The sequence below is a fragment of the Spermophilus citellus genome, assembly GCF_964194105.1.
Source record: "Spermophilus citellus genome assembly, chromosome: 1".
NCBI lineage: Eukaryota > Metazoa > Chordata > Mammalia > Rodentia > Sciuridae > Spermophilus > Spermophilus citellus.
The window spans coordinates 245,437,368-245,465,172 of NC_138182.1; the positions used below are offsets into that span (position 1 = coordinate 245,437,368).

The 27,805-nt window shown below is 39.0% G+C and overlaps 1 protein-coding gene across 1 annotated transcript in view; it reads right to left on the bottom strand.

Annotated features, from left to right (window-relative positions):
• Positions 1–3,004: 3,004 nt before the first annotated feature.
• The window catches only part of SNX18 (sorting nexin 18), a 29,600-nt gene continuing 4,799 nt past the window's right edge, over positions 3,005–27,805 (bottom strand). Inside the window, exon 2 of the mRNA XM_081285540.1 lies at positions 3,005–6,295. Coding sequence (XP_081141666.1) covers positions 6,042–6,295 — 254 coding nt within the window. The 3' untranslated portion in view covers positions 3,005–6,041. The remainder of the gene's footprint in view (positions 6,296–27,805) is intronic.

The following is a 27,805-nucleotide window of genomic DNA, read 5'->3' on the forward strand; positions in this document are numbered from 1 at the left end:
CTTTATTGTGTCACTAAGCTTTGGGCTTATTATTGGCCATGTGCAGGTCTCTGAAGGGGACTACAAATGAGGAATTTGGTTCCAAAAGGTTAAGTCATTAGCCCAAATTTACAAAATGTTCAGGATCAGAACCATCATTTGTAAAGAACCTGTTATGGTTTAGATATGAGGTGTCCCCCCAAAAGCTCATATGATAGACAATGCAGGCATATTTAGAAGTCAAATGATTCTGAATGCTATAACCTAATTAGTGGATTGATCCATTTGATAGATTAATAATTTGAATGCAACTGTAGGCAAGTGGCGAAGAGCAAGAAGTCAGTCACTGGGAGCATGCCCTTGGGGATTATATATCATGCCCCTGGTTCCTAGCTGTTTCCCAGCTGCCATGAGCTGAGCAGCTTTCCTCTACCACACCCTTATGCAATGATGTTTTGCCTCCCTTGTGCCCAGAGGAATGGAACAGGCCACAGATGGAACCCTTGAAACTGTGAGCCCCAAATAAACATTTCCTCCTCTAAGTTGTTCTTGTCAAGTATTTTGGTAACAGTGATGAAAAGCTAACACAGTACCTAATTCTGAAATTTTTATCACATTCCATGTTTTTTGTTTTTAGAAAGGAGTATTGAAAACTGGTCAAGGATTTTATAGGATATTTAATCTAATACCCTTGACAATTCAACACAATCTAAATAGGCCTACTGCACAACTGAGAGATGGGTTAGTGAGTTGCCTGAGGTCATGCAGAGTGGAGAGGCTAGGATCTGACCCAGGTCTCTGGGCCCAAAGCACTGCCTTTCTCCCTGATGTGCTGGGTCAGCTTGCAGAGAAGCCTGACAACTCAGCAATTAAGTCCTGAGAGCCATTTCCTGGGGTGACTGGAAATTTAAACCACAGGAAAAACGAGGTCTGATACCTCTGACCACTTCAAACTTTAAGAGATATTTCCAGTGTAGGCTGGCAGAACACACAGCGACAGAACACCATGCATGCTTAGGGTTTCTAAGTCCTCTTGAAGGTAGCTTCACATGGACCACTGGCCTTGTCTTTGGCACACTACTATAACAAATTCACCCAGAGAAGTTGGACAAGCATCCAAGGTAGCATTTTTGGAAGCTCCATGTCTGCCACAAGAATAATGGGATTGGGACATTCAGAGATCCAGAATCAATGGAAAGAATTTGTGATCCCTGAAACACTGTGTCCTGGATTAACTACCCCCTGCCCGCCATCTCAGGGGCAGAAAGCCTGGCTTCTGCTACTGGGTATTTCAGATTTCTGGCCCCCAAGCCCTAGCACCACAGTATCCTTACCGTAGGACCACTGATAACTCATCAGAGCTTACCACTCGGAAACACTGTTGCTCCCCATCTGTGACCAAGAGGCTTGTTGTGGCTAACTGCAACTGACAAATGGATTAAAGATTCGACCTGTGGGTGATTAAGACCACTCTTATGGCAACTGAAATGTGTTTATGTTCACATGGAGGTAGGAGCTGAACCATGTCAGAAGGCCCCACCTGACACACTTCCCATCTATGCCAGACTAGTCAGCCCTTCCTACCAAGAGACAGCAGCAAAGCAGACTCTCCTCTTTCCCAACAAAAATGGCTGGTAAGAGCAGATTTTGAGAGGTTCCTTTTGTATCATCATGCCCGGTGTCCAGAGAGTGATAAGATTCCTCTCAATAGAGTGGTGGGGACTTGGGAAGGTTTAAAGATATCTCAAAGAAATGACATCCAATGAAATCCAACTTAAGAAGAATAGGTTGACCCAGACCAATTCGAATCTCAGCCCCATCACTTAGTTTGTGTGATCTCTGATCTTTTTGTTGTTGTTATTGTTTTTGTTGTCATCAATGGACCTCTATTTTATTTATTTATTCTTATGTGGTTCTGAGAATCAAACCCAGTGCCTCACACATGCCAGGCAAGTGCTCTACCACTGAGCCACAACCCCAGCCCAATCTCTGATCTTTTAAACTCATCTATAAACTGAGGATAGAATCTTCTTTAGAGGTCTGTTGTGAGAAACATCAGAAAAAGTTCATATTGAGAGGTACCAACCATTTCCTTTCCCTACTTCCACAGCCTTTGAGAAAGTCTTTCCTCAGTCTCCCCAGATCATGGGTGATTTGTCCAGCTTGGAAAAGATATCTACCACTGATCCAAGAAGACCTGTGAGCTTCAGACATATCAGAAGATGCAAAGAAACTCAATCCATGGAGGAAAAAAAAAAAGAAAATGGATCAAGAGACAAGGAGATATCAGATTACTAAACCCCACAAAGACGGCAAGATTATCTACATGGGACTCTGGTCCCTTGTGCGATCTACCAGGTCCCTGAATCCATTTTTTCCCCCTTTGGCTTAGATGGGTTTGAGTTGGCCTATTTCTGGCAACCAACCAAGATAGCATGTGAAGTGCCTTACCAACAGCTATTACTCAAAAACCTCTTACTCACAATTTACTGCTATATACTAATTACTGATATTACTAATAAGCAAATTCTCTGCGGAACCACTTGAATAGCTTTTTTTTTTTTTTTTTTTGTAAAGTGGGATTGAACCCAGGGATGTTCTGCCACTGAGCTACATCACCCCACATTTTTTAAAATTTGTTGACACCGAGCACTAATTTGCCCAGGCTGGCACTGAACTTGTGGATCCTTCTCCTCAGCCTCCCAAGTAGCTAGGACCACAGTCATGTACAATCACTACCAGCTATGCTTTTAAATAAATCCAATTAGCTAGAGTTTCATGGACAACTTAAATGGCAAATACAGATGAAAGCTTAAGACAGAGAACATGCCCTTCCATTTCTCTGTGTTAAATTCTCACATTAATAAATGCCTCTGTGATGGATGCACAAAAAAATAATTATAACATTCCACTGAAGCTGAGAAATAAAGCAACTTTTGTTTATTTTTTAAAAGACAAACATGGCTGATCTGCACTAATTATAACATTTTGAAGGAAATAAAACATATTCAATATTTCTAGTCTATAAATAAATAATACCCTGTTTTACTTATTCTTTTAACCAAAGATAAAGTTGAAAATGAGGAAAAAAATGTATAATGCTTATAAATTTAAAGAAATCAGAATCAGAAATGGTATTTGATTCTGAGAAAATTGAGACAAATGGAAAAAACAGCTATGGCAATGAACTTAGTAAAGAATAACATTTAAAAGTTTATGCATAAACTTTCCATGCTTGATTTGACATACTACAACATTTTTTCAAGTCCTTAAGAACAGCAGCAAAATTTAAGACAATCAAAAAATTAACATTTAAGAATCCTTTGTTCATATTTTTATGAATAAATGCAAGACAATGGTGTAGGTAAAGCCCGAGAACATTCCAATGACTGTGTTTCTCTAGCCAATTTGCACTAGTTTACATTTCACCTTCAAATGTGTTCCCCCATTCCCGATATGAACCATCACTTCAGATACAAGGGCCAGGAAGGCTTCTGGTGACAATGTGTGGCTGCTGAACCAGTCTCACTGCATTACAACTACAGCATGTAAGTAACTCTGTAATTAAAATAGTAAAACAGGCTCAAGCACACACACTCTCATGTTATGAACACATCATATGTCAGAATTACAGATTCTAGAAATAAAGACAAATAATGGCTTGAAGGGCATGATAGTTTATTTTAAAAAATTGTACCACACTGATCATGTTGACCAGCATACACATGATAATGGCTTTTCTCTTGGGTATCAACATTGCAGTATTTTTGTATACTGAAATGTTTCAAAGGACCAAGAACGTTAAGAGAATAAAGATCTTAAATGAAAATGGACACTAATAACTCTGGTGCTCTAACCCACAGAATTAATTTAAACCCCTTATGAATCAGCAACATAATGTTATCTAGTTATGAAGAACAAAAGTTCTCTTAGAAGTAGACAGCACGGACTTATACTTTTTTGTACTTTAATCTTTAGTTTTTATTAAGCTATGTCCACCCTGGCTAAAGCACAATCATACAACGATACCTCAGATAATTTCCATGCTACCATTGCACAAGTTTAGTTTTTTACTAAAAAAAAAAAAAATCAAACCATCATCAAAATAAAGAGGCAAATAAATGTGACTTTCAAATATTTGAAAAGCATAGTGCTTTTTTGTCCAATACAGATTCAAATGCTATAAAATTCAAACTTCTGCAATAAAATTAATTTATATATATCTATTTATATATGGGTTTTGTTTATAAGAACTGTATTTTTCAATCAATAAGAGAAAGTTACTCTTTAGAGAACAACATATTTGGTGGCATTTCCAAGTATCTGTAATAGACAAAGCCACATAATGTTAAGTCTGGCTCTAAGTATTATAAGGTACAAAATTTTGACCAGAGACCAAAATTATATAATCTGATATTAAAAATCCAACCCATATGAGACTATTTTTGAGAGAGTAAATGTGCTGTTGAGTAACTATTCCAATAACCTTTTCTTCTTATGCCTTTCTGCAAACCAACTTTTTTTTTTTTTTTTTTAATCATTGTGACTCACCACTATTTCATACTGATCTCTTTACTTCCATGTTACCATCTCAGTACCGGGATTTCTGAGGCAGCGTTAAGTTTGATTTCATAAAACAGTAGACACTTTAACCTTTCAGTGACAGTTTAAATCTGTAAACTCAAGAATCACATTATTTAGCTCAGCAACTATAAAAACATTTGAGGTTTTGGCATTTCAAGCCAGAATCTCTTTGTGCTTTTTAAATTAAGCTGCTTTTGAATGTTTTTGGTATTTATCTGTCATTTGTATTTCCCTTATAATAAAATACATTTAAAATGGTTTTTAAGGTTAAATGTCGGGGGGTAGGGCTTTAATCAATACTTTCTTTGTTTCAGCACAGTTTAAATCAGTAATTTTTTCTTTCAGTATTGGAATAGTAGAAATTATTTCTGGTCCCTCCTTAGATCAACCAACACCACTTTTATCACGTATAACACTGAAATTTACAGACATCCCTGAAAAGTTTTTGATTAAGTAAACGAGTGAATCACAGTGGAGTCTCAATCAGTTAACAGTGTAGATCCATTTATAAACAAACAAAAAAACTGAATATTAAAAGAAAACCTTCAAGCTTAAAAAAAAAAAGAAAGAAAGAAAGAAAACCCTCCCAGGAACTGAAACCAAGTGTGTGTTGTCACTGATTCTGTACTTGTCTCCCCTGATTGATCAGACTCCTCTTTCTCCATATTATAAAACGTGTTTGCTAAAATCCTCACGCCCAGTTTTCAGGACACTTGCGTGAAGAGGCTATGCTACCGTAGCATCTAAGAGAATATAGTGCACCATCTCTTCCCTAATAGACTTCGTATCCAGAGGTGAGCATCGAGTCTCACTCCGCTGCGTTCACCAGCATGTTTCAGGAGATAATACTTGCTGTGCAGACTGATGACAGCTGATCCTCTCTCTCCACCCCCACCCCTGCCAATATGAGGTTATAACCAGTTTATCGTCATGTACACTGGCTTTTTACTCTTTCAATCAGAAAAGTTGTGGCTTCCTTGGGGGGCGGGACGCAAAATGAAAAACCAAGAGTCTAAAGGCACAAAGTCGCATAGCTGCTCTAGTTGGAATCTGTAAACAGAGAACAGGTTGAATTTAGGTAATCCCAATCTGAGAGTGAAAAGGCATCCACAGCAGGCTTTATCCAGCCAGCTTCTTTGAGACCCTTCATGGGTTTTGAGGTCTACAAAGTATGCACTAGAATACCCATACTTCAAAAAGCAATAAGGCAAATAGTATAATCATTATTCCAAAAGTTACAATGGTAGTGTAGGCATACATAGTATAATTTAGTTACAATGTGTGGTACTGTTTCTATGATATAGCCATATTAATGGTTTCTCTCCTACATAATTATATATTCAGCTGGCTTTCAGTTGAACACAAAACCATCCTTGTACCACCACTGATAGTTGGCAATAGCTCTTTGACAGCAGTTTTTATTCTGCTGTAGAAATTATTCTTGAACTGAAAAAAGTTCACAATCCAATGTCCAGTCATTAAACACTATCATATTTGTGAAGAGCTTCTTCCAACTTCTGGGTCACTTTTTGGAAAAATATTATTTGTTGTTGTAAGAAATGCTGCATCTGTGATTTAAAGTCTCTTACTCGAATTTGATGGAAGTGGTGAATTTCAGCCAAAGTGGCAAAAGAAATAGTGTTACAGCGATCCTGAATGCCATCAGCCTTTTGGACCTCCATCTTCCCTTCTTCCACGTGTCGCCTACTCTCCTTTACTTTGGTAAGAGCTCCTGTGATTAAAAATAACAATAATTGGTTAATTAAAATATATGTACACATATCCCAATGATACAACTACTTGTTACACAGAATCTTAGGTGTTGTAAATACTTACCTAAAGTCCTTTAGAATTTAAAAGTAATGACTATAATTAATCATTTTAAAAAGAAAGGAATCTGATAATGCTTTTGAACATTATCATTGCTATAGTTTCACTTCATCGAAAACTAGCATTTGCCATATTAATCAGGTACCTTTAGTAGTTCTTGAGAGATACTATACTTGGCAAATAATAGAGTACAAGGAATTGCCCTTAAAAAAGACAAACCAAGAAACTCTGCAGTTTTCATTTACTTAAATGGTGTGGTACCATTATGTCCATTCATTTCACAAGAATTATGTTATAAAAATGATACCCCACAGAGGATGCAAACCCGCTTCCTCAGAAAGTCTCACTAAAGCATTACTGTATCAGACTTCAGGACCAGTCTCTGAAATGTGTTCACACCCAACTGGGCTGATTTTGTAATTCATATTACAGTCATGGAGGTGCTTGGCAATGTTGCCAGAGTATAGTTAAAGGTCACTCACACTGGAGCTGGCAAGGCCATGCCTTGTTCACAGAGAGTACATGTGTAGCTGAAGTGCCTTATGTAGGGGGTGAATTGTCATGAATGCCTCATCCTGACTACTTCTATCTGGAGACCCATAACTGGAGAATCAGGGACTTGAACAATTAGAATTCATTACTTTTTCTTTAGGGACCATAGGCATTAGTGAGTTTTCAGTCTGCCCTAATGATGACCCAAGAATGATGCCTAGAGGTACCATAGCTTCTTGTCAAGAAAGGGTATGCTCGGGTGAGGACAAGGAAATCAATCACTTTGATAGGTGCCATGTAAGAGTGGATTCTCTCCTGGAAGCATAGCCATGCAAAGACACAAAAGGTTGGGGATGTTTAGTGGTAGGAAATACAGGATATTCATGGGTTCTTGGGAATGAGTAATTGTTAAAAGTCCAAAGTACCTGAATACAGCCAGTTTAAGAATTCAGATTTCCCTATGGAAATCAGTATGAACAATCCTCCAAAAACTAGAAATGGAACCACCATATGACCCAGTGATACCACTCCTTGGTATTTATTCTAAAGAATTAAAATCATCATATTATAGCAATACATGCATACCCATGTTTGCAGCAACACAATTTTCAATACCCAGCCTAGGTGTCTATCAACAGACGAATGGATGAAGAAAATATGAGATATATATGGAATTTTATTCAGTTAAATAAAAGTGAGATTATGTCATTTGCTGGAAAATGGATGGAACTTGAGATCACAATGTTAAGTAAAATAAGCCAAGCTCAGAAGGTCAAAGGTCACATGTTTTCTCTTATAAGTGGAAGTTAGAGAGGGAAAAAGGAAAAGAAAGATGTATGTGTGTATGTCTTTAGGGTGGGGAATATCTCACAAAAATCAAAGGGAGATCAGTAGAATAGAGGAAAGGGAGCAGGGGGAAGAAGGAGAGAAGAGAAAGGGAAAATACTGGGGAATGATACTGGCCAAATTACCTTGATACATTGTGTAAGAATATTTAACAACAAATGCCACCATTATGTACAACTATAATGCACTAACAAAAAAAAAAATGGGAAAAAGAATATGTAAAAGCTCTGTTAGTCAAATAAAGAGTTTAAAAATTTTAAGTTGGGGAGGGAAATGAATTCAGATTTCCCAACTGCAGCCAGCACTGAAAGATAAGAGAGAAACTACGAGCCTGGTGGTCTGAGAACTTGGCACTCCTAAGGGGAAAAAAAGACAGCCTTAGTTTAAGAGGTCAGAAGCTGACAGTGTTCAGTTCTAACTATGAAGACACCCACAAGGAAAGTTACCTAATTTGTAAATTTCCTCAAATCTCCTACAAAATAATACAGAATAAACTGGTACTAAATAAAATTCTTAAAGGTAAAAGAGTGTGCTTTTTCATACTTCAAAGGGCTGAGAAATGAAAAGCTACCAACAACAAATATATGTACGTGCATACCCACACATTTATTTTCATTCATTAATTCTAAATAAGATCTAAATGAGCAAAGCCCTGGAGCAGGAATGACATGCCGACATGCCACCGAGGCAAGGGCACAGCTGCTTCCACACACCACTTCCACCTCACCCAGTGGAAATGAGTGAGCTGTGCTGAACGGAGAGGACCAATTCAAGTCAACATGGCCTCAGGAAGACCCCTGCCCTAAAAATTAAGAAGCCACCACCCTGAAAGTACAGTGCTTTCAACATTTCTTTTTCGGCTGACAGTATCAATAAAGCACTAAAATTTGCCTGTTGTATATAAAAACAGAGGAAGGCCTCTCCACACCAAAAGAAAAAAATGTCTTAACACATTATCTTTGATATGTTTGTACAGGTTTCATATTTTTATATACAGAAATTGAAGTTTAAAAGACCAGGAAAGTTACAATTTAAAAAAAAAAAGTCAAGGGGAAAATCTTTTTTAAAAAGTCAGCTGAGAATATGAAATCATGAAACATGTGTTCTAAAATGGCTTAAAAGAGAGAGAGAAGAAAATTAAAAGAGAAGTGTCTCAAGTGATCTGACTGTGGCTTTTTACCAGAGTCTGGCCATGGGAAGCTCTGAAACCTGGCCAGAGTTGTGTGAATTGTGACAGAGCTGCAGCTTGTCAAACTCCAAATTAGATCACCATATTTTTAGAAACAACTTCTATTATACTGAATTGCAGGTATGCATCTACAACCACCAATTTAGAGACAAACAACACATCATATCAGCATATCTTTTCAAAACCCGTGGATATAAGTATAAAGTATCTGTTAGGCCCAAGGACCTTCTGGTATTTAAAAACGTTAAGCTTTTGAAGAGTGCATACAAAAGAAGCCAAGGAAAAAGACTCGTTTTTCTTCCAAGTACAGATCAGTTGGTAAATAACTCAATGTTGCTATTTTTAAAGCCCTCAAAAGGTTGGGTTCTGAGGCAAGAGTTTTAATTAATTTAAGGAACATTTTTGGAAGGCCTGACATGAATAGCACACATTGACAGGACAGGGAGAATCAAACATGTATAACTAGTTCCCATCCCCCAAATCTCACAAAGAAGCCACACAGCAAGGCACTAAGCAAAAGCTTACGACCTGGACACAAAGTAGAACAGGACAACAGTGATGTAATTTCACATGGGAGTTGGATGTGGCTTTCCCCAAGATAACATGTGAACTGTGTCAAAACAGAAAATACTCAGAGGCACATCTACCTACCATGCCCTGTGCTGAGGATGGCAAAGAGGCACAGGGAATAAGAATGTACAGACAGTAAATGGCAGCTCACCAAAATAATCTTAATATATGCTAGGCACTTTCCAGACTGTCTCCGACTCTCACTGCAGCTTGCAACAGACAGTGCTCCTATTTGTACCAGGGAATTGAGGCAGTTACTCAGCATTTTGAGCCTGAAAGTCACCCAGGAAACCCAGTAAGAGGCCAAGATGGGATCTGAATCATAACTGACTTCAAAACAAACACTACAAATATGCAGAGAAGAAACTCACAACTGAAGAGGCAAGAAAGCAAGGTCAGTCTAGGAGGGAGCATGGTGAAAACTAATGTACCTGGGAGTCAGCAGCTTCCTCTCCTCCTGGTCCCAGCCTCCCCCTGGCACAGCTGTCTCCTTTCTCACCTTCCTTAAAATGGCCCCAGCTTTTGTTTTAACATAATTCAGAAAATACTGTGAGTGTAGAAAATGTTTAAATTTGAAAATTTCCCTCTGGAATTCTTACTTCATTCAATTCACTAACTGTAAAAACGTGGATGTGTAACCGATGTGATTCTGCAATCTGTATACGGGGGAAAAAAATGGAAGTTCATAACCCACTTGAATCAAATGTATGAAATATGATATGTCAAGAGCTATGTAATGTTTTGAACAACTAAATAACAAAAAGTTCCTTAACATGTCTAAGACACATGTTTTTCCTACCTTTGTAACAACTCAGGGGGCCACAAGACAAAATACTGAACAAGAAGCACATACTTATTTTGAAAATCTAAACCCAAACTTAGACTAGAGAGGAGTTCCTTCTCTTTTCCTTTTCTTTTTTTTTTTTCCTCTTTCATTCTCTCTTCACTCTGTTCCCTCTATCTACTTAGATCCTATTGGAGGATGACAAAAATTCTGAACTACCACCACAATTATTATATATAATTCTTTTAGGGATTTGGGCTTTGTCTCTATTTTGGTACAGTTGAACATCCAGTAAAAAATTATTTTGCAAATTTGGAAGGCCAATCAAACCATTTGGAAGAGTAAGTGCTCAAAAGTTAATTCCATTTCAAATTTCTGTTGGACCCATTTAATGCAATTCAAATCCACTAGCCTGATGTGTCCGGACTGCAGGAGCAGTGAGACGAGGAGGAGGAGATCTGTGTGTAAAAGTATAGGTATCATTTCTGTTTACCGGGCTCAAATTATTTTCTGAGGTGACCAGGCAAATAGGAATGAACAACTATAAAACATAGTATATGAAGGTATTAAACAGCACACTATAAATGTACAAACTCATAGAATAGGGGGAGCTGCAAATAATCAAGGACAATATGTCTCCACAAAACTGTACCCATGATTTAGAACAAATTTTTAATGAAGAAAAAATAAACTCCCTTAACTGAAGTATAGTCTAACTTATCTTCTCCTAGATCCAACCTCAAAAGATGATTAACTATAAAACAAACTGACAGAAATGTACTAAAAAAATTTAAAAAAAACCACAATCATTTTAGAACACATCTTGAGCAAGAGACAGAAGCCTGGCTCCTTCTATAAGAAGAGAACAACTGGCTACAAACATTCAAATGGAATCAAAACTCCAAAGGCCTTCAATATTCTAAACAAAATAAAGTTCATCTTTTATAAAATACTCTGCAAAGTTTTAAAAAATATTTCTTTTCACAAGAGTCATTAAAAAAAATTCATTTCACAATCTCCTGACTCATTTTTCCTAAACATTCTAACAAAATAGTAAGGGTTATCCTTTCTATGAAGAAAACAAGCTAATTGTTATTATGGAAGCTAATTTACCAGTTTACTAAGAATTAACAGAAATCAGTGTGGCAACTTTTAAACAGCCAACCCCCACATTTGGACAAATGGCAAGGGCACTTGAACACCTGGGGATGACACACAGAACTGCTTTGTGGATTCCCAGGAAGCTTCCTTTAGCTCCACCTCTATTACTCACTGAGCTCAGTGGCTTGGAGTTCACACCAGAGCAAAGCAGAAACGTTTTTCTAGTAGAGGTGACAGTGCAAGCATCAGTGAGAAGTGAAATACCATTATTAGAGGATTTGGTTTGTTTTTTTTTTTTTTTTTTTTTTTTTGTGTGTGTGTGTGTGTGTGTGTGTGTGGTACTGGGTATTGAACCCAGGGCCTTGTGCATGTAAGGCAAGCACTCTACCAACTGAGCTATATCCCCAGCCCTTATTAGAGGATTTGGGATTTTGTTTTATATACCTGTGTTTTCACAGTTGATCTGACATTTCTCAAGCTAGAAATTATCGTATGTATTTCTATGCTTCACATCTTTCATATTTAACATTTCAAATATAACAAGAAAGGCAGAGGTTGCAAAGTTTTCAGTCAGCTCTAGCATTTAAGGATGGGAGATAGGAGAAGAAAACTATTGGGGCAGAGTTAGATCATTATAGGCTTGCTACTTCTAGGATAGCTTTTAAAATTCAAGTAATTTGTAGTGGCTTAAGAAACAACTGTAGAGGTACAATCCAACCAGCTGCAGGGCTGTAACAGACATTACAGCATCTTTGAAGCATTTTCTCAGCTGTACTGCATTTTTTACCAAACCCAAGAGGAGGGTAGAAAAAAAGCTAAAAATGTTGCCTAAGGAAAGGAACCACACATTTTTTTTTAAATTATGGAATCAATAACAAAAAAACAGGCAAAGATTTCAAAAGCTCTATTTCTTAAGTAGCTAATTTAAGAGAAACTGGCCCCCTGCCAGCCCCACTACCAAACATTATGCAGTTTTCAAAAACCAAAAAGGTAAAGGAAAAAATAGGGGAAGAAATGATACAATGAAGCCTAAGGTCAAAAGAAGCACTGTTAAAATGCTTGACCTTAGGTTTCATTGTATCATGAATAATAATAATTTTAAAAAATCAAATAAAGGGCGGGAATTGTGGCTCAGTGGTAGAGTGTTTGCCTCAAATGTGTGAGGCACTGGATTCAATCATCAGCACCACATAAAAATAAGTCAATAAATAAAAGTGGACTGGGGTTGTAGCTCAGCAGTAGAGTACTCGCCTAGCACGTGCAAGGCACTGGGTTTGATCCTCAGCACCACATAAAAATAAACAAATAAAATAAAGGTATTGTGTCCAACTACAACTAAAAAATATTTAAAAATAAATAAACAAAAGTATTGTGTCCATCTACAACAAGAAAATATTTTTTAAAAAATCAAATAAATCTCATGGTTAGGTGAACAATTTAATCTCCAGTTAGAATGGCAATCATCAAGAATATAAATAATAAATGCTGGTGAGGATGTGGGGGGGAAAGGTATACTCTTATATTATTTGTTATACTATAAATGAGTACAACCACTTTGGAAAGCAGAGAACAGAGATCCCTCAAAAGACTAGAAATGGAGCCACCCTATAACCCAGCTGTCCCACTCCCCAGTATTTATCCCAAAGAACTAAAATCAGCATACTACAGTGATATATGCATACCACTCACGATAGCCAAGTTATGGGACCAGTCCAAATGCCCACAGATGAATGGATAAGAAAATGTGATATAAATACACAACGAAGTTTTCCTCAGCCCCAAAGAAGAATGAAATTATGTCATTTGCTGGTAAATAGATGGAATTAGAGAACATCATGCTAAGTGAAATAAGCTAAACTCAAGACAGTCAAGGGCTGAATGTTTTCTCTCATTGCAAAAGCTAGAGGGTAAAAGAAATAAAAAAAGGGGTGGGGGTAATCTTATGAAAATAGAAGGGAGACAAAAATCAAGAAAGGGAAAAGGGGAAGAAATGGAAAAGTACTGGAGAACAAAATTTACCAAATTATGCTATGTCCATGTACAAATACACCACATGAATTCTGCTTAGACATCATGATAATGCACTAATTAAAATAACAGTAATAATGATAGAAGGGGGAGCAGGTGGATCAGGGGGAGGGTGGACAGGAGGGAAAGGGAAGGAGATTGAGCCAATTATGTTACATGCATGTAGGAATATGGCATAATGAATCCCACTATTATGTACAAATATAAGGAACCAATAATAAAATACTAAATGGGGTGATCAGAGGAAAAACATTTTATAATGGAACATAGTATAGAGTTGTGATGCTATATCCTGGGCTAACAGACTTTGCTTGGCTACATATGGAACACAGGCATGTAAAAATTTTATTATGAAGCAGAAAGGACTGACAACACCGAGCAGTGTGAATATGTACTTTTAAAAAATACATAGGGACATCCCTGGTTCAGAAGAAACTACTAGTTCAGAGGTAACACACGAAGTAGTGCAGTCTTCCCAAGATACACAACTGGAATTAAATTCTTGAAATGTACACAGAGTACACGAGAAAGTATTACTGAAAGTAATGGAAGTGAGGCAGTGTACTTCACAACATCCTGACCAGGCAGAAGTACTGCAGGAGGCTGGCCTTGAGCACATTCCAACTGTCCCTTCCCCAGGGAGCTCAGCAAAGGAGGCAAAAGGGACAGTGAAGGGTGCTATTTCAGTTGAGCATTCAATTTAATTATTAAATTAGTTTGGCAAATTATTAGGATTTCTTCAAGGGGCAGAAAGTTCACTCAGGAATAACCCTGAAGCCTCATTCCTAAAGGATAAGAAGCCCCAAGGTCTTTCAGATCACTCCAGGCCCAGGGAAGGCCAGCCACAGCTGATGCATAATTGAGACCAGCAGAACTGGTGCCAGATTGATTTATTTCAGCTAAAAAGGCCTCAGGAAAAAATTTGGGTATAATTCAATCTAACAAACTGGAAGCAGAGTCACCTGTCCAAAGTCCCACTGCCAATTCCTGGCAAAGAAGCCAGGATTCCTACCCGCCTGCCAGCCCTGCCCTTCCCACTGTCCATTCCTTGCAGGGTGTCACTTTTAAGAGATCATCTGTCCAGCCTGTGATCACAGACTGAGAGGAAGTGTGAATGAGACTTGAAATGGAGATTAACCCTGCTACATTGCTGCAAAAGGCCTTTCCTTTTCACATTTTGAGAGTGAAAAGGAAAACAAATGTTTTTATCTTGCTATAGGACCTGTTACTAACAAAACTTCCCAGACTTTGATGCAGACTCCGTTCATGCAAAATTCCTAACAGGGTTCATTTTCATACTTACCACAATTGCCCAGGCTCAAAGAAAGGCACTTTGTCCCACTTCTTTATCACCAAATCCAGCTACATAGAAATCTATAGTCCTAAATACACTTCCACTCATCTCCTACCTCTTTCCTTTATATCTTATCAGTGTAAACCACCTTGCAGAGTTTTAAAATATGTTCAGGGTCAAAGAGCAAAGCAAGAAATAACTATTAATACAATATGTACTGAATTTTAGGTTATATTATTCATGTTTTCAATGAATGTAGAACAAAATAATCATGTGACAATGTTCATTACCTTAAAAGTCTCAAACTAAAACCAACAGCAATCCTCATTTTAGAAATTAATTATGATCAAGGAACCCAGCATCATTTGCAAAAGCATTACAATATTTGCACAGCATGCCATTACATTATTTTCATAAGTAAAAGCTAATGTTTAAGAAGCACTGCAATGTTGCTGTCTTTTTTCTAAAATGAGAGTAGGATAGCTCTGGTGTCATCTAGCCCCTTCGCATATATTAAAAACCCACTGCAAGTTTAACTAAACAAACAAGCACACTAGCAAATGCCTCTGCATTTCACTGAACTGTACTATTCCATGTTCCTCTCCTTCTGGTTTGCAGAAAGGAACAACTTTCCTGGAAACTTCTGACCTAGCAAAACGGGGGGAAAAATCCCCATACACTGTTCTGTCTCAGGAATTTTAACCAAGGCCAGCCCCACTCCCCCTTGAAGAAGTTGCCTGGTCCCTTGCATTTTCCCCTCTTTGTGCCCTGCAAGCTTCTCTGCTCCAGGCACTCAACCCCCTGGTCCCCTTGTGCACCTCAACTTTGTGTTCCTTTTCTCACCCAAATTTCTTCTCAGTATGTTTTGTCCCTCCTAAAACCACTTAAACAAAAGGCCCAGTCACTAAGCAACAGGGATCCAAAGGCTGTTGCTTTTTTTCCCCTTAAAAAGAAAGAAAGCAAGCACCTTGTTTAATTTTTAAATCTTGAATGTACCGAAAACATTAAGTAGATTTTCAGTCTTCCTATGACCTTCCCCCAGGAAACTGAAGCCATGGTGTGAAGGACAGAACAAGAGATAGGCTGAAGGGCATGCGGACAGCAGAGTGGAAGACTGGACTCAGCCTGTTTTTCTTCATTCCTGTGAACATGTAAAATGTTGAAGAAAATGCTAATTTGGTCAATGTGACCTATTTTATTTTTAGGGCTCCTCACTGGTATCCACACTGACCTGAGGTCCCTGCTAACTTAACTTTTTCCTGTCCCCTTTCCTTCCTTCCTCTCTTTTGGTTCCACTCATTTGTTGATTACCTTTTTCTCTCTCTATTCCAGTATTTATTTTGTGATAATCTTTTGAGTAAAACATCTCAAAAAGAAGTGGGGTGGGGGGGACCGTGTGGAATGCCCACCAAACACACAGAGATGGGTGGCGATGTGCCAGAAAGTAGTCACAGAGGAGCACCTGCTCTGTGCAAACCTGACAGTCCTGCACTCTCATTTTCTATTCTTCAATCCCAAAAGGAATGCACTCATCACCCCTATTTTCAGGGGTGCAGAGTAAAGTTAGGGAAACTAAACAATGTTACTGATGGTGGCTGGCTCCATGTGACCCTGATCTGCTCAGGCAGTTCCTGTGAATCTGGCCTGCTGGGGCTACCTCATTCATGGTGATCTTAAACCCCACAAGGGAGCCTCAACACACAGCGCATGCCAAATCCCCTTGGAAGCCTATATCTCAGGTGACCCACAATCCACCTCTAGGCCCTTGAAATTCAATTCCTGAATAAAATCATACCAAATGGGCTCCAAGTATGGACCATGCTAATAAGCCCTGAGGGATGCAAATATTAATGCTGAGTTCCAGCCAGTGAAAGCAATTTTTGAAGGGACTAAAAGTCACTAATGTCAAGAACTATCAAAATTCAAAGATAAATTAATTTAAACTTCACCTTCAACTTACAAATGTAATAAACAACAAATAACTTTAGAGCCATTTTATTTACTTTTTTTTTTTTTTTTTGGCAGTGTTAGGGATTAAACTCAGGGCCTTGTGTATGCTAGGCAAGTACTTTACCACTGAGCTACACCCCTAGACCCAAGAGCCATTTTAAAATGGAGGGAAGAAGGTATATATATGTAGGTCAAGGAGTATTAAATTTCAGAAAAATTAACCTGGTTGCTTATTAATAAAAAATTTTAATCATTTAAAGAATTCAGGTCTTTAAACTTGGTTTGATGCTTATCTAAGTAGTCTGTGCTATGTAAAAGCCTTGCTACCAGCAGCTCTGGAGGCTGAGACAGGAGAATTACAAGTTCAAAGCCAACCTCAGCAACTTAGTGAGGCCCTAAGCAATTGAGAAAGACCCTGTCTCCAAATAAAAAATAAAAATGGCTGGGGATGTGGTTCAGTGGTTAGGAGCCCTTGGATTTAATTCCTAGTACAAACAAACAAACAAACAAACAGAAAAAAACAGCAAAACAGCAGGGGACAGCTGGGGCTGGGGCTCAGCAGTAGCACACTTGCCTGGCACCTGTGAGGCACTGAGTTCTATTTTCAGCACCACATATAAATAAATAAGATAAAGGTCTATCAACAACTAAACAAGTATTTAAAAAAACAGAGGGGAGGAAGACTTGCTAGATCCTAAATAAGTAGCTCTTTGGGCTTCATTTATCACCTAATGTCTAACTAAGGGCAGAATGACATTCAGTATGAATGAAAACATTAACTTGAGTGTAAATGTCTTAAAACATGTTACTCACTGTGCATGTATATTTACACAGTTCATCTTTTTTCAAAAATGAAGAATGAAATCACATGATTAGATCTCTTATAGCTTTTTTTTGGTAAAGTAAGCTGTTCACTGCTGGAAATTGTTATTTTATATATATAAAAAGATTACTGTGTTTCAACTTACAATAAATATTAAATAAGCAGCTAGGGGTATAGTTCACTGATAAAGCTTGTGCCCTCTATGCAGAAGGTCCTAGGTTTACTCCTCTCCTTACCGTCCTCAAATTAAAGAGTACTTGGATAAAATGGTGAAAATGTTGATTTGCTTATGAAGATCACGTATGAAGATTTTAAAATCTGAGAATAGGAACAGTATTTTTTCTTAAATAATACACATGGAATCTTACTAAAGCAGCATTAGATATGCATTCAAACTGCTAGTACTTTGGGTTTAGTAGATCCTTCACATTCAACAATGTAGTTGTATCAAAAAGAAAAATAAACTTTGGAAACTACTTTTAAGTAGAGGTAAAACCTTTATTTCTTTTGTTCTAGGAAGATAAAGGGAAGCCCAGACTAAAATAAAATTAAATAGAAACTGCTAAATAGAGAAGCTCCTCTACTTTGGGCCAGGAAGTGTGTGAAGTGGCACCAGCTCTTGACAAAGGCCACCAGGGGAGCCTTGACCCAAGGTCCAGAGCAAGGGCCTTTCAGGAGCCTGAGTCTTATGATGGCTTCTGAGACCTCTATGGTTAACACCGTAGTTAGAATATTTCCAGTGAATATATTAATTCTTAGGAGGGCTTTTCTTAAATAATGTCTACTTTGTAACTGAAATGCTAATCCTTGCAGCAGACCATAAGCAATGGTGGTAACAGCTGATGGGTACCTCAAGCACTCTCATCTTCCTTAGTGCTGCCTGCTGTGCACCAATGGCTGGCACCTCACATTGCCTGATGATCACTGAGATTTGGGGATAACTCCTGAACCAGTTGTTTTAGACTCAAGACCCCTCACCCATGGTTTTCCTGCTTCCCTGGGCTGGCAGGGTCTTTCAATTTCCTATTGAATGAGATCATAAAAATAACTAACTTAAGACAAAACAAAGTACCTAGAAATATATCAAGTTTTAAAATACACTCAAAATACAAGTCTTAAAACAAGAAAACTTGGAGATGACCCATGCTGGACATCTATCAGTATGTAGTTAAAATGTCATGCTGTAACCACAGCACTAGTTATACATAAATACAAGGCACAGGACCCAGGCTCCTGGAAGGCCCTGGTTCAGGAATTCTGGGTGCCACAGGGTAGATCTTGTCAAGAGCTGATGCCACTTCACTCTCTTCCTGGTCCATGTGGAGGGGCTTCTCTACTTAGCAGATTCTGTTCATATTTTAGCCTAGGCCTCTATCTTCCTAGAACAAAGAAACTAAGGTTTTTACCTTCCAATAAAAGGCCTGGGAAAATAGGATTTCCTAAGATTCCTTTCAACTGAATTCCTTGTCTTTCCTTCTAATTCTTCTGCTCTTTTTACCCTGCCTATTTCTATTGCCAGCTTCACTATTTTGTATCACTCAAAGGTAACCCTAGACTCCTCCAAACAGCCAGCACCTCACCAAGTCCTGTCATGCTACCTAGCAGGGGTCTCAAGTTCACCAGCTTCCTTCTGAAGCTACCCTGACCTGCACTACTCTACAGCTTCCTCTCTATGCACATTCAGTAGGAAGAACTTCCAAAAGGCCTGTCTCAGAGAGTCAGGCCACACAGCCACAATGCCTAATTTAAACCCACGAGGTTTAAATTTCCGTGGCTCACCTCCTTCTGCAGAATAAGAAAAATGAGAGTATTTACCTCAAAGGCTCCCATGAAGTTTAAATGGATATAATGAATATAAAACATGAAGCTCCATGAAAAATCCTCAAAATATGTTAGCTATTTTAAATAAGATATCATTCTTTACTTTAAAATCTTTAATGGTTGCTGACTGCCTGCAGATCAAAACTCAAAATTTTCTAGTAAGTATTCTGATTATGAAGTGTACAGAATTCAAGGCAAAAAATAAATTCCTTATCAGCCATGTGAACCTAGAAATTTAACTTCCCTCAGCCTCACAGTTTTCAGTGTCACCAAATGGGGATAATACCCCTTTGGGGAAGTTAGTAACTGTACTGGGTTTGAATAGCATTTCCCCAAATTCACATCCCCCCGAAAACTGTGATTGAAACTTTATTTGGAAACAGACTTTGCATATGTAATTAGTTGAGGTGAAGTCATACAAGATCTAAGATGGGCCCTAAATCCAATCTAACTGGTGTCCCTGAAAAAGGAGAAGGGAGAGTCAGATTGACATCAGAATGCCATGTGACCATGGAGAGAGATGGAGGCAGAAAAGAAACTCCAAGTATGGCCAGTAACAATCAGAAGCTCAAAGAGGTAAGTAAGGGGTGTCCCCTAGAGTCTACAGAGGGAACATGGGCCTGCCAACACCTTTTTCTCAGACCACCAGTCTCTAGAACCGTAAAAAGAATAAATTTCTGTTGTTTTAAATTTGTGTTAACTTGTTACAGCAGCTAGGAAATTAATGCAATAGCTAATAAATAATGCTTAAAAACGTTAGGCACCAATACTATAAAAGATATCTGTTCCACATTACGAGGAAGCTGAGAGATGAGTCGGTGAGTGAAGGGGGCAGGAACACAAACCCGTATGGTTCTGGTGTGTGCTCACAACCATTCTGGTATCACACCCACTCCTGCATGGAATTAAAACAACAAATACATCATGCCTAGAATACTGACGGTCACAGAATAAGTTCTCAATAAACAGTGGCTAAATAGTAATTTCACTTACCTGCCTGTCCTCATGTCAAACAACCATTTTCTTTAAGGCCCAAATAGTAATTATTTAAGGCTTTGCAAGTCAATAGGCAAAATTGAGGCTATTATGCAGATACTTACATTATTAAAAACAAAATTATTTAAAAATATAAAAATCATCCTTAGCTCAAGCGCCACCCACAAACATGTGCCTTGGTAAATGTGGCCACTGGGCTACAGTTTTTAGACTTCTGCTCCAAACCATCTCCAGTCATCTTTCAATTGGTGGCTCCACAGTCTTCCTCTACACGTCATCTTATTCTCCTCCCTGTACCCTTTCTCCATTCCCGCAGGCAAGTAAACCCTCTAACTTCTTTCTCCTCCCACCTCTACCATACTGTCTTCATTTAGGATTTTATCAAATCTTGCCTGAATTATTGCAGAGGTTCCCATTTCATTTCACTCAAAGTCACCTTTGACACTTGCTATCAGGACCTATCTACAAGAAGTATAAAACTAGCCACATCAATACCTTGAGGTTCTTCCAGGATGGTTCCTCCATCACCTCCAACAACAGTTATAAAGTCAGAAGCACATCAAAAGTACATGAGGCACTTTTTGAAGACCATCATTGCCCAGACAGGAAGACATTGACATTCAGATTAAAAAAATCCAGGGTGGGCCCAATTTATACTTGTAACCACTCACCAGTTGATTCTGAGGCAACCAGGATTGAGCCTGACTTATGTACACATGGTTCCCTGGATCTGAAATGCCCTTCTCCTATTCTGCCTGCCTGGTGAACTTCCATTTATTTTCAAAATTTTCTTATACTGGTAAAATTGTCCCTGAATCGACCTATCCACTTCCCATAGATGATTACATCCACCTCTGTGCTATTTCACATCATGGCACATGTCCACAACTGTGTCACACTCTATGGCAACACCTAGTCTTCCTTGTTGGGCTAGTACCGGGTGGGAATCAGCATATCAACTAGTATGTGCTTACCAAACCTATCCTAAAACATGCTCAAACCAGGTTTGTACTTTTCTCATCTATATTCCTCCCAAAGTCAAATTTGACCATCTTTCGAAGGGGAAACCAAATGCTACCCACCTAAGCCTCAAACATAATTAATAACCACTCTCCATCCTCAACACGAAGTTAAATCTACCTTTTATCTCAATTCTGTATATTCATATCCTACTTCAGAGAATCCTACTTCTAGGAGGGCCGTTACCTCCTGTTACACCTAAGCACACTGTTCCATGTACCCAATTAAACCCACAAAGTGAATGCAGTCTCTCTGGATCTTATGCTCTGAACTAAGCAAAGGTGATCTCAGTAAAAGTATTATAAATGAAGCTTAACCAAAGAGGAAAGTGTGTATGTGTATGCTGTATATGCAAATGTAAACATCAAGAAGTCAATATAAAGAGATACCACAAAATATATAATATTGATTCTCTGGCACATAAAATAAGGCATTTCAAATTTCTTCTCCTCTCTCCAATGAATTTCAGAAAGTTACTTCATAGAAACTTAAGCCTAAGACTTTTAAATCATTCATTTAATAACTAATAACTGCATCATATCCTATACCTTTATTTCTGATACATTTTTAAACTGTTTTCTATCAACATAAAAATGGAAAAAACAAAAACATCCTGTAAAACACAGAAAACGCCCATTTCAAAGTCAAACAAGTTACTGAGTGCCTACTTCATTAATTCAATAAGCTTTCACTAAGTACTTTCTCTGCATGTATAAATCAGTGCAGCTGCATAATACAGGATCATAAAATCATGACCTCTACACTCTAGCCAGAAACCAAGCATTGAACACAGTTCCAATGGGGACACTCCAGATGCTCCAATGAAGAGGACTAGGATCAGGATTGTGCTTGTGCTGGGTGGGAGACACATGGATCGGAATGCAAAAACCCGATCTAATAGTCTTAAACTCAAGTCCTGGTTGCCCATGCCACCACTGTTCCCACACTTATTATTGTTGGTTAGGCCAATAACTGTGGAGTCATCCTTGATGAATCCTCCTCTATCCTACATGCCACATGTAGTCACTCAGGAGAACCTTTTGATATGACCTTTAACATCCACTCTGGGTGGGACACCTCTTATCACTTCATCTCCACCCTGGTCCATGCCAGCATCAGCTTTCGTTTGGATTATTAAAGAGTCTCTACTGGTTCCCAGCTCCTATTTGCTTCTATTCCCTACCCATTCTACTCGCAACACAACTAATGAGGGTAATCTGTTAAAATGTCCAGCTGGATATCACCCCTAGGCTCAAAACCCTGCAATGGCTTCTCTTTGACTTGAATTTTTATTCCAAGTCCTGGCAATGACCTACAAAGCCTTACAAATTTGACCTTCTGTGATCTCCTCTCCTACTAGCATCCCCTTAAATCCAACCCAGTGACCACCTTGCTGTTCTTTAACCTGTCCCTACCACACCCACCCTGGGCGGGCGGGGCGGGGGTGCAGCAGTCTGGCTGGGCACAAATCACAAGCCACTCAAGCAGGAACAAACTTTATTTCTGAACTCCACCAGCACACTCCACACACGCTCCCTGGGAACTCTCCCCAACGCCACCCACGCTGCTCCTCCAGGAATACCACACACCAACCGGAATTCCCACACCCGGAACTTCACCATCCAATTCGAACTCTTCAGGAATCCCCGCGAGAGCTCAAAAGTCATCATCTTAATGGCTCGCTGGCGTCACCTCTCAACCACTACTTCTTGCAAAAATGCCATGCTACATCCCGACTCGGCTGTGGCCCTCAACATGGGGGGAGACTTTGTAGTGGTTGCACCCTCTGCTGAAAAGCTTTCCACCAAGATACCTGCTTGGGTAAATTCCTCCCTCCTTCAAGTCTCTGCTTAAATCTCACCTTCTCAATGAGATCTACTTTGACCATTCTTTTAAATACTTCTCATCCTGCCCTCCAACACCTCTTTCCCCACTCCACTTTTATCCCCTGCCCTCAACACATACCGTATTCCAACATACATTATAATTCATTTATTGTGTTTATTTTTCATTGTGTGCCCCCACCCCACTAGGGTGGCAATCTTGTCTCAGCCACTGCTACAGCCCCAGCATCTTTAATAGTGCCCGGACTATGATGGATATTTAAATATTTATTCAATAAAATATTTTATCTTTTAGAGTGTCCTATGAATAAATCTAATGACTTTAGCTTCTCTCCCTAATCACTATCTTTCTATTCACTGAGTAATACATAAAAATTTCTTTAGCAGAAGAGGGAAATCAAATCAGAGATTTAAAAAAAAATTCTAAGAAATGGGATAGAGTCAGGCACAGTGGCAAATGCCTATAATCCCAGCTATTCAGGAAGCTAAGGCAGAAGGATCTCAAGTTTGTAATCCTCCTGGGCAACCCTGTTCAAAAATGTAAAAAATAAAAATGTAGAGCACCCCTGGGTTCAAACTCAGTACTGCAAAAACCAAACCAAGAAAAAGGATAAAAATGCATATTTGGCTAAATCTTATTTACCCTAAAGTTTAATTGAGCTACAGATGTAAAATCAACTTCAAATATTTTTATTTTTGGAGAGGGGACAGCATTTAGAACTCAAAATGAAGTTCACTTTGCAGGAGGGAATCACCATAATAATCTCTCTCTTTGGTGACCCCACTAATTACATTCTCATTAGTGTCAGAGAGAAGTTTCTCCAGCTATCCACCATTCACCATAGCTTCAAAATGCTGGGAGATCTCACCAGCGATTTTGAGGTCAGATATCAATCTTTCACACTGGAAACACCTGGTGGGGTAAGCCTGAGATGCCTGTTGTGATGCCTGTTTGCTGGATCTGAACTAAATGTGCATAAATATTCTTTCACATCAGTTGGTAAAGGATTTTTTTGGCCGCGGGTGGCGGGGGGAACCTCAGATTGAACTCAGGAGCACTGGACCACTGAGCCACATCCCTAGTCCTATTTTTGGTATTTTATTTAGAAACAGGGCTTCACCATGTTGCTTAGCACCTCACCATTGCTAAGGCTAGCTTTGAATTCGTGATCCTCCCGCCTCAGCCTCCTGAGCTGCTGAGATTACAGGCATGCGCAACCATGCCCAGCAAGATTTTCATGTCTTATAGTCACATACTGGGAAAAAACACTGTGGAAACCAGCCTGAAACAATTTCTAAAATGTTTACTGCATATTTAAGAGTTATTTTATTTTCAATGTAGAAATGATGTTCCCCCACTTTTTAAGCAACCAACAAAACAGTATCGAGGAAATCGTGAACCTCACTTGCGAATGTGGGAAATAAAGCTCAGAAATGTCGAAATGATTTGTTCCAGAGCAAAGTGAGTTTGGAAGGGGAGAAGGACTGCAAAGAGACAATTTACATAAACTCTAATATGAACAACATTTGGCCACTCCAAATAACATCTGCATTTATCCCTCTGTTACAATTAAACTTCTGATGCACAATACAGGACAATCTGATTAAAATATAACATCTCATTGCTACATCAATGACACCTTGGGTTTTTATACTTTTGCCTGCAATTCTGGTAGTAATATGTAGGGTGCAGGGAGGGATAAGATTACTGGAATTTTTTAAAAACAATTTTAGCATTATTTAGCACCATTTTACATTTTCAAAATCAAACATTTAATGAGTGCTACTACAAACTGTAACATTCAATCCTCATAAGGACTTGGTGAGGACGTGCTCCCACTGGGCCACGAGGGAACTGAAGCTTACAGAGGCTAGAATAACTTTTTCAAAGCTCCCCGCGGCCTGCATCCACCTGACCACAATGCTCCACACAGGTCCAAACACAGCCCTGCTCCTCCAGCACTGAGACTCTGCACACATGACATTTTGGCTTGGCTAATTCAGTTCCCCTGTTAGACACAAGCCATCCCGTCTCCACTGTCTGTCCGGGGTCTCTTCAGAGACTGCCTCCCTCCTCCAATCTCGTGGCTTCTTGGCAACCTGGCATACCACATCACCTTGGTTGGTTGACCAGCCTCTATTACCAGTCTACAAACTCTCTGAGGATCAGTACTAACCATCCCTACCTTCTGATAACTAGAATCTAGTCTGTGCTGTCTTTAAATGTGGGATGACAGATGGTACAGGTCTGTCTTCTGCCTATGATCTCATCAAACTGAGCTAAACATTAGTATACCATTTTATTGGTGATAATCATTTAATGATATTAAGTAGCTTCATAAATAGATGGCACATTAAACTTAATTTTACTATTAAGCTTTGAGTTAAAAATATGTAGCGATAACAAATCAATTTTTATTTAGCCCAAAGAAAACACTTAAGGTAAATGTCATGTTTGTAAGTGAAGCACAGAATTTCTTAGTTGTCTGGATTCTACCATTGCCATCATGTTTCAAAATCCAAAGAGAACCAGAAAAAAAAAAAAAGACAATTCTGAATAAAGAGGAAAGTCTCCAATGGAGCCCACAGGCACCAAAAGTTCCTGGGAGGACTGGGATGGGACTGCAGGTCCCCTGTCTCCTTTCAGTTCTGCTGTGATGGGTGTAACAGAGATGGAGCTTCCAAGTGTGATTTGGAAGAGGACGGCATAGCTCAAAAAGAGGTCTAGAAATCACTGGCAGGTTGAAAGGAGCAGCACCCGCCTAGCCTCCTGACCAAGATGGCATGGCCCCCGTGGCCAGTCACATTTATACTTTAACCAAGAAACTGAGTCATCTATTTCAAAAGCCCCAAAGATTGCCTGAGTTCCACTAAGAAAATACAAATGGGCCAAAGGTTAAGGCAAGAAGTGAAATCTCTCTAGAAAATAATGGGTGGAGACTGGGGAGGGGACAAATGGGTTAGACAAAGATGACTTAAAACAAAAGGGATGACTGGCCTCAGTTTCTAGCCCAGAGGTTTCAAAATAAGGATGAGTCTGCAAATAAGGATGAGTTTGCTAACAGCTGAATTCTTAGCCCTTTTTATTCCCCCCCCCCCCCACTACCCTCTTTCAGGGCTATTTTTAGCGACAGGAGAATGGGGAGCACTGCAAAGCCTCAGTGCAGCCCAGTCTTACCTTGGGACTCAGGCTATCTTTAATTAATGTCTGAGGGACTGGAGACCAACCCTCCTGTGGGTAAAAGGAAGCACAATGGTGAAATTCTAGAAGGCAGGACCGATAGCTACTGGTATACCATTCCTGAGGGCCTGGAGCTATTTTTTGTTGAAAAAGGGGCTCCATCTGGAACATTTTGAGAGCAAAGTATACTTAAGTATACAGAAAACAGCACTGTCTGTTTATCTACACTGCCTCCCTGTTTCACAGAGCTCAAACTAGGTTTTACCAACAAATAAATTTAACATGATTTTATACTTTCTCTTTGGAATAAAGAAATTTTACTCTAAGTGACTCCCTCTAGCCATCTAGTCCATATTTTAAAACACACATAAAAACATTTCTCATAATTTAACTTTCATAGTCTTTTCCCTTTTGCAATATCCTCCAAGAGATATAAAACTTCCAAACCACAACAACTTTTTGCCATCCAGATTTATCTTTATTAAACTTCAGAGCCTAATCATATCTTTGGAAACAAAGCTGAATCTATTATGAAATACATGATAATGACATGTATTTTATGAACCAGCATCAGCATTCATTATAAGGCATACTGCAGACAGTGATGATAAAGAGAGGGAGAAGATAGAATGCTATCATTTCAAGAAAATAAAATCAAAATCACGGGGTTTACAGGTTAGTAACAGATCTGTGCACACTGGTGACTGAGGAATCCATGAACTGCTATGTACAAAGAAAGTAAGGGACTCTGGTTAGGTCGAACAAAATTCAAGTAAGATCCAAACAATTCTGAATTCATATCCAATGTACTGCAGACTACAGCAAACTACCCTCTTTCTTCACTCCATTAATTGAAATAGATCCATTAAAAAACCATTCAGAATTCTTTTTTAGCTGAAGGAACCGAATATGGCTTTCTTCACTTTGCTGAAAAGTACTGCACTAAAATCCTGATGAGTTGAAGCAATGGTTTCAGTTTTGAGTGAAGTCAGGAAAAAGCCAGCCCACCACATTTAGAAGTATTTGAGTTTCCCATCCTCATTCTGTAGCTGGGTCTTCACCAGGATAGTCCTGGACACTAAACTGAAGACCAGTGTGTGTTCTGAGTAAGCCAAGAAGGCCAGCTGCAAGCAGATGGACATGCTCACGCCACTGAACACTGCTCACAGGGAGAGTGCCTGGGAAATTGTCACAAGGGATCCAGCAGAACCTGCTTCCCCTCCCAGTTTTTATTAATTACAGGAAAGAAGAAGATGCCATGAGATGACCCAACAAAAAGAAACTATCAGGAAAACACATTAAAAGAAAATCAATTTGCTGGAGAAACTCAGGACAAGGATGCAGGTAAATGTCAGACCCACAGAGGTGACCACTCCAGTGACAGTAAAATAAATGAACGGATTGATGCCAACCTGGAGTAGACAGTCACCTGCACAGGGCTGCCAGCCAAGTGGAACAGTGCTGTCCAACAGA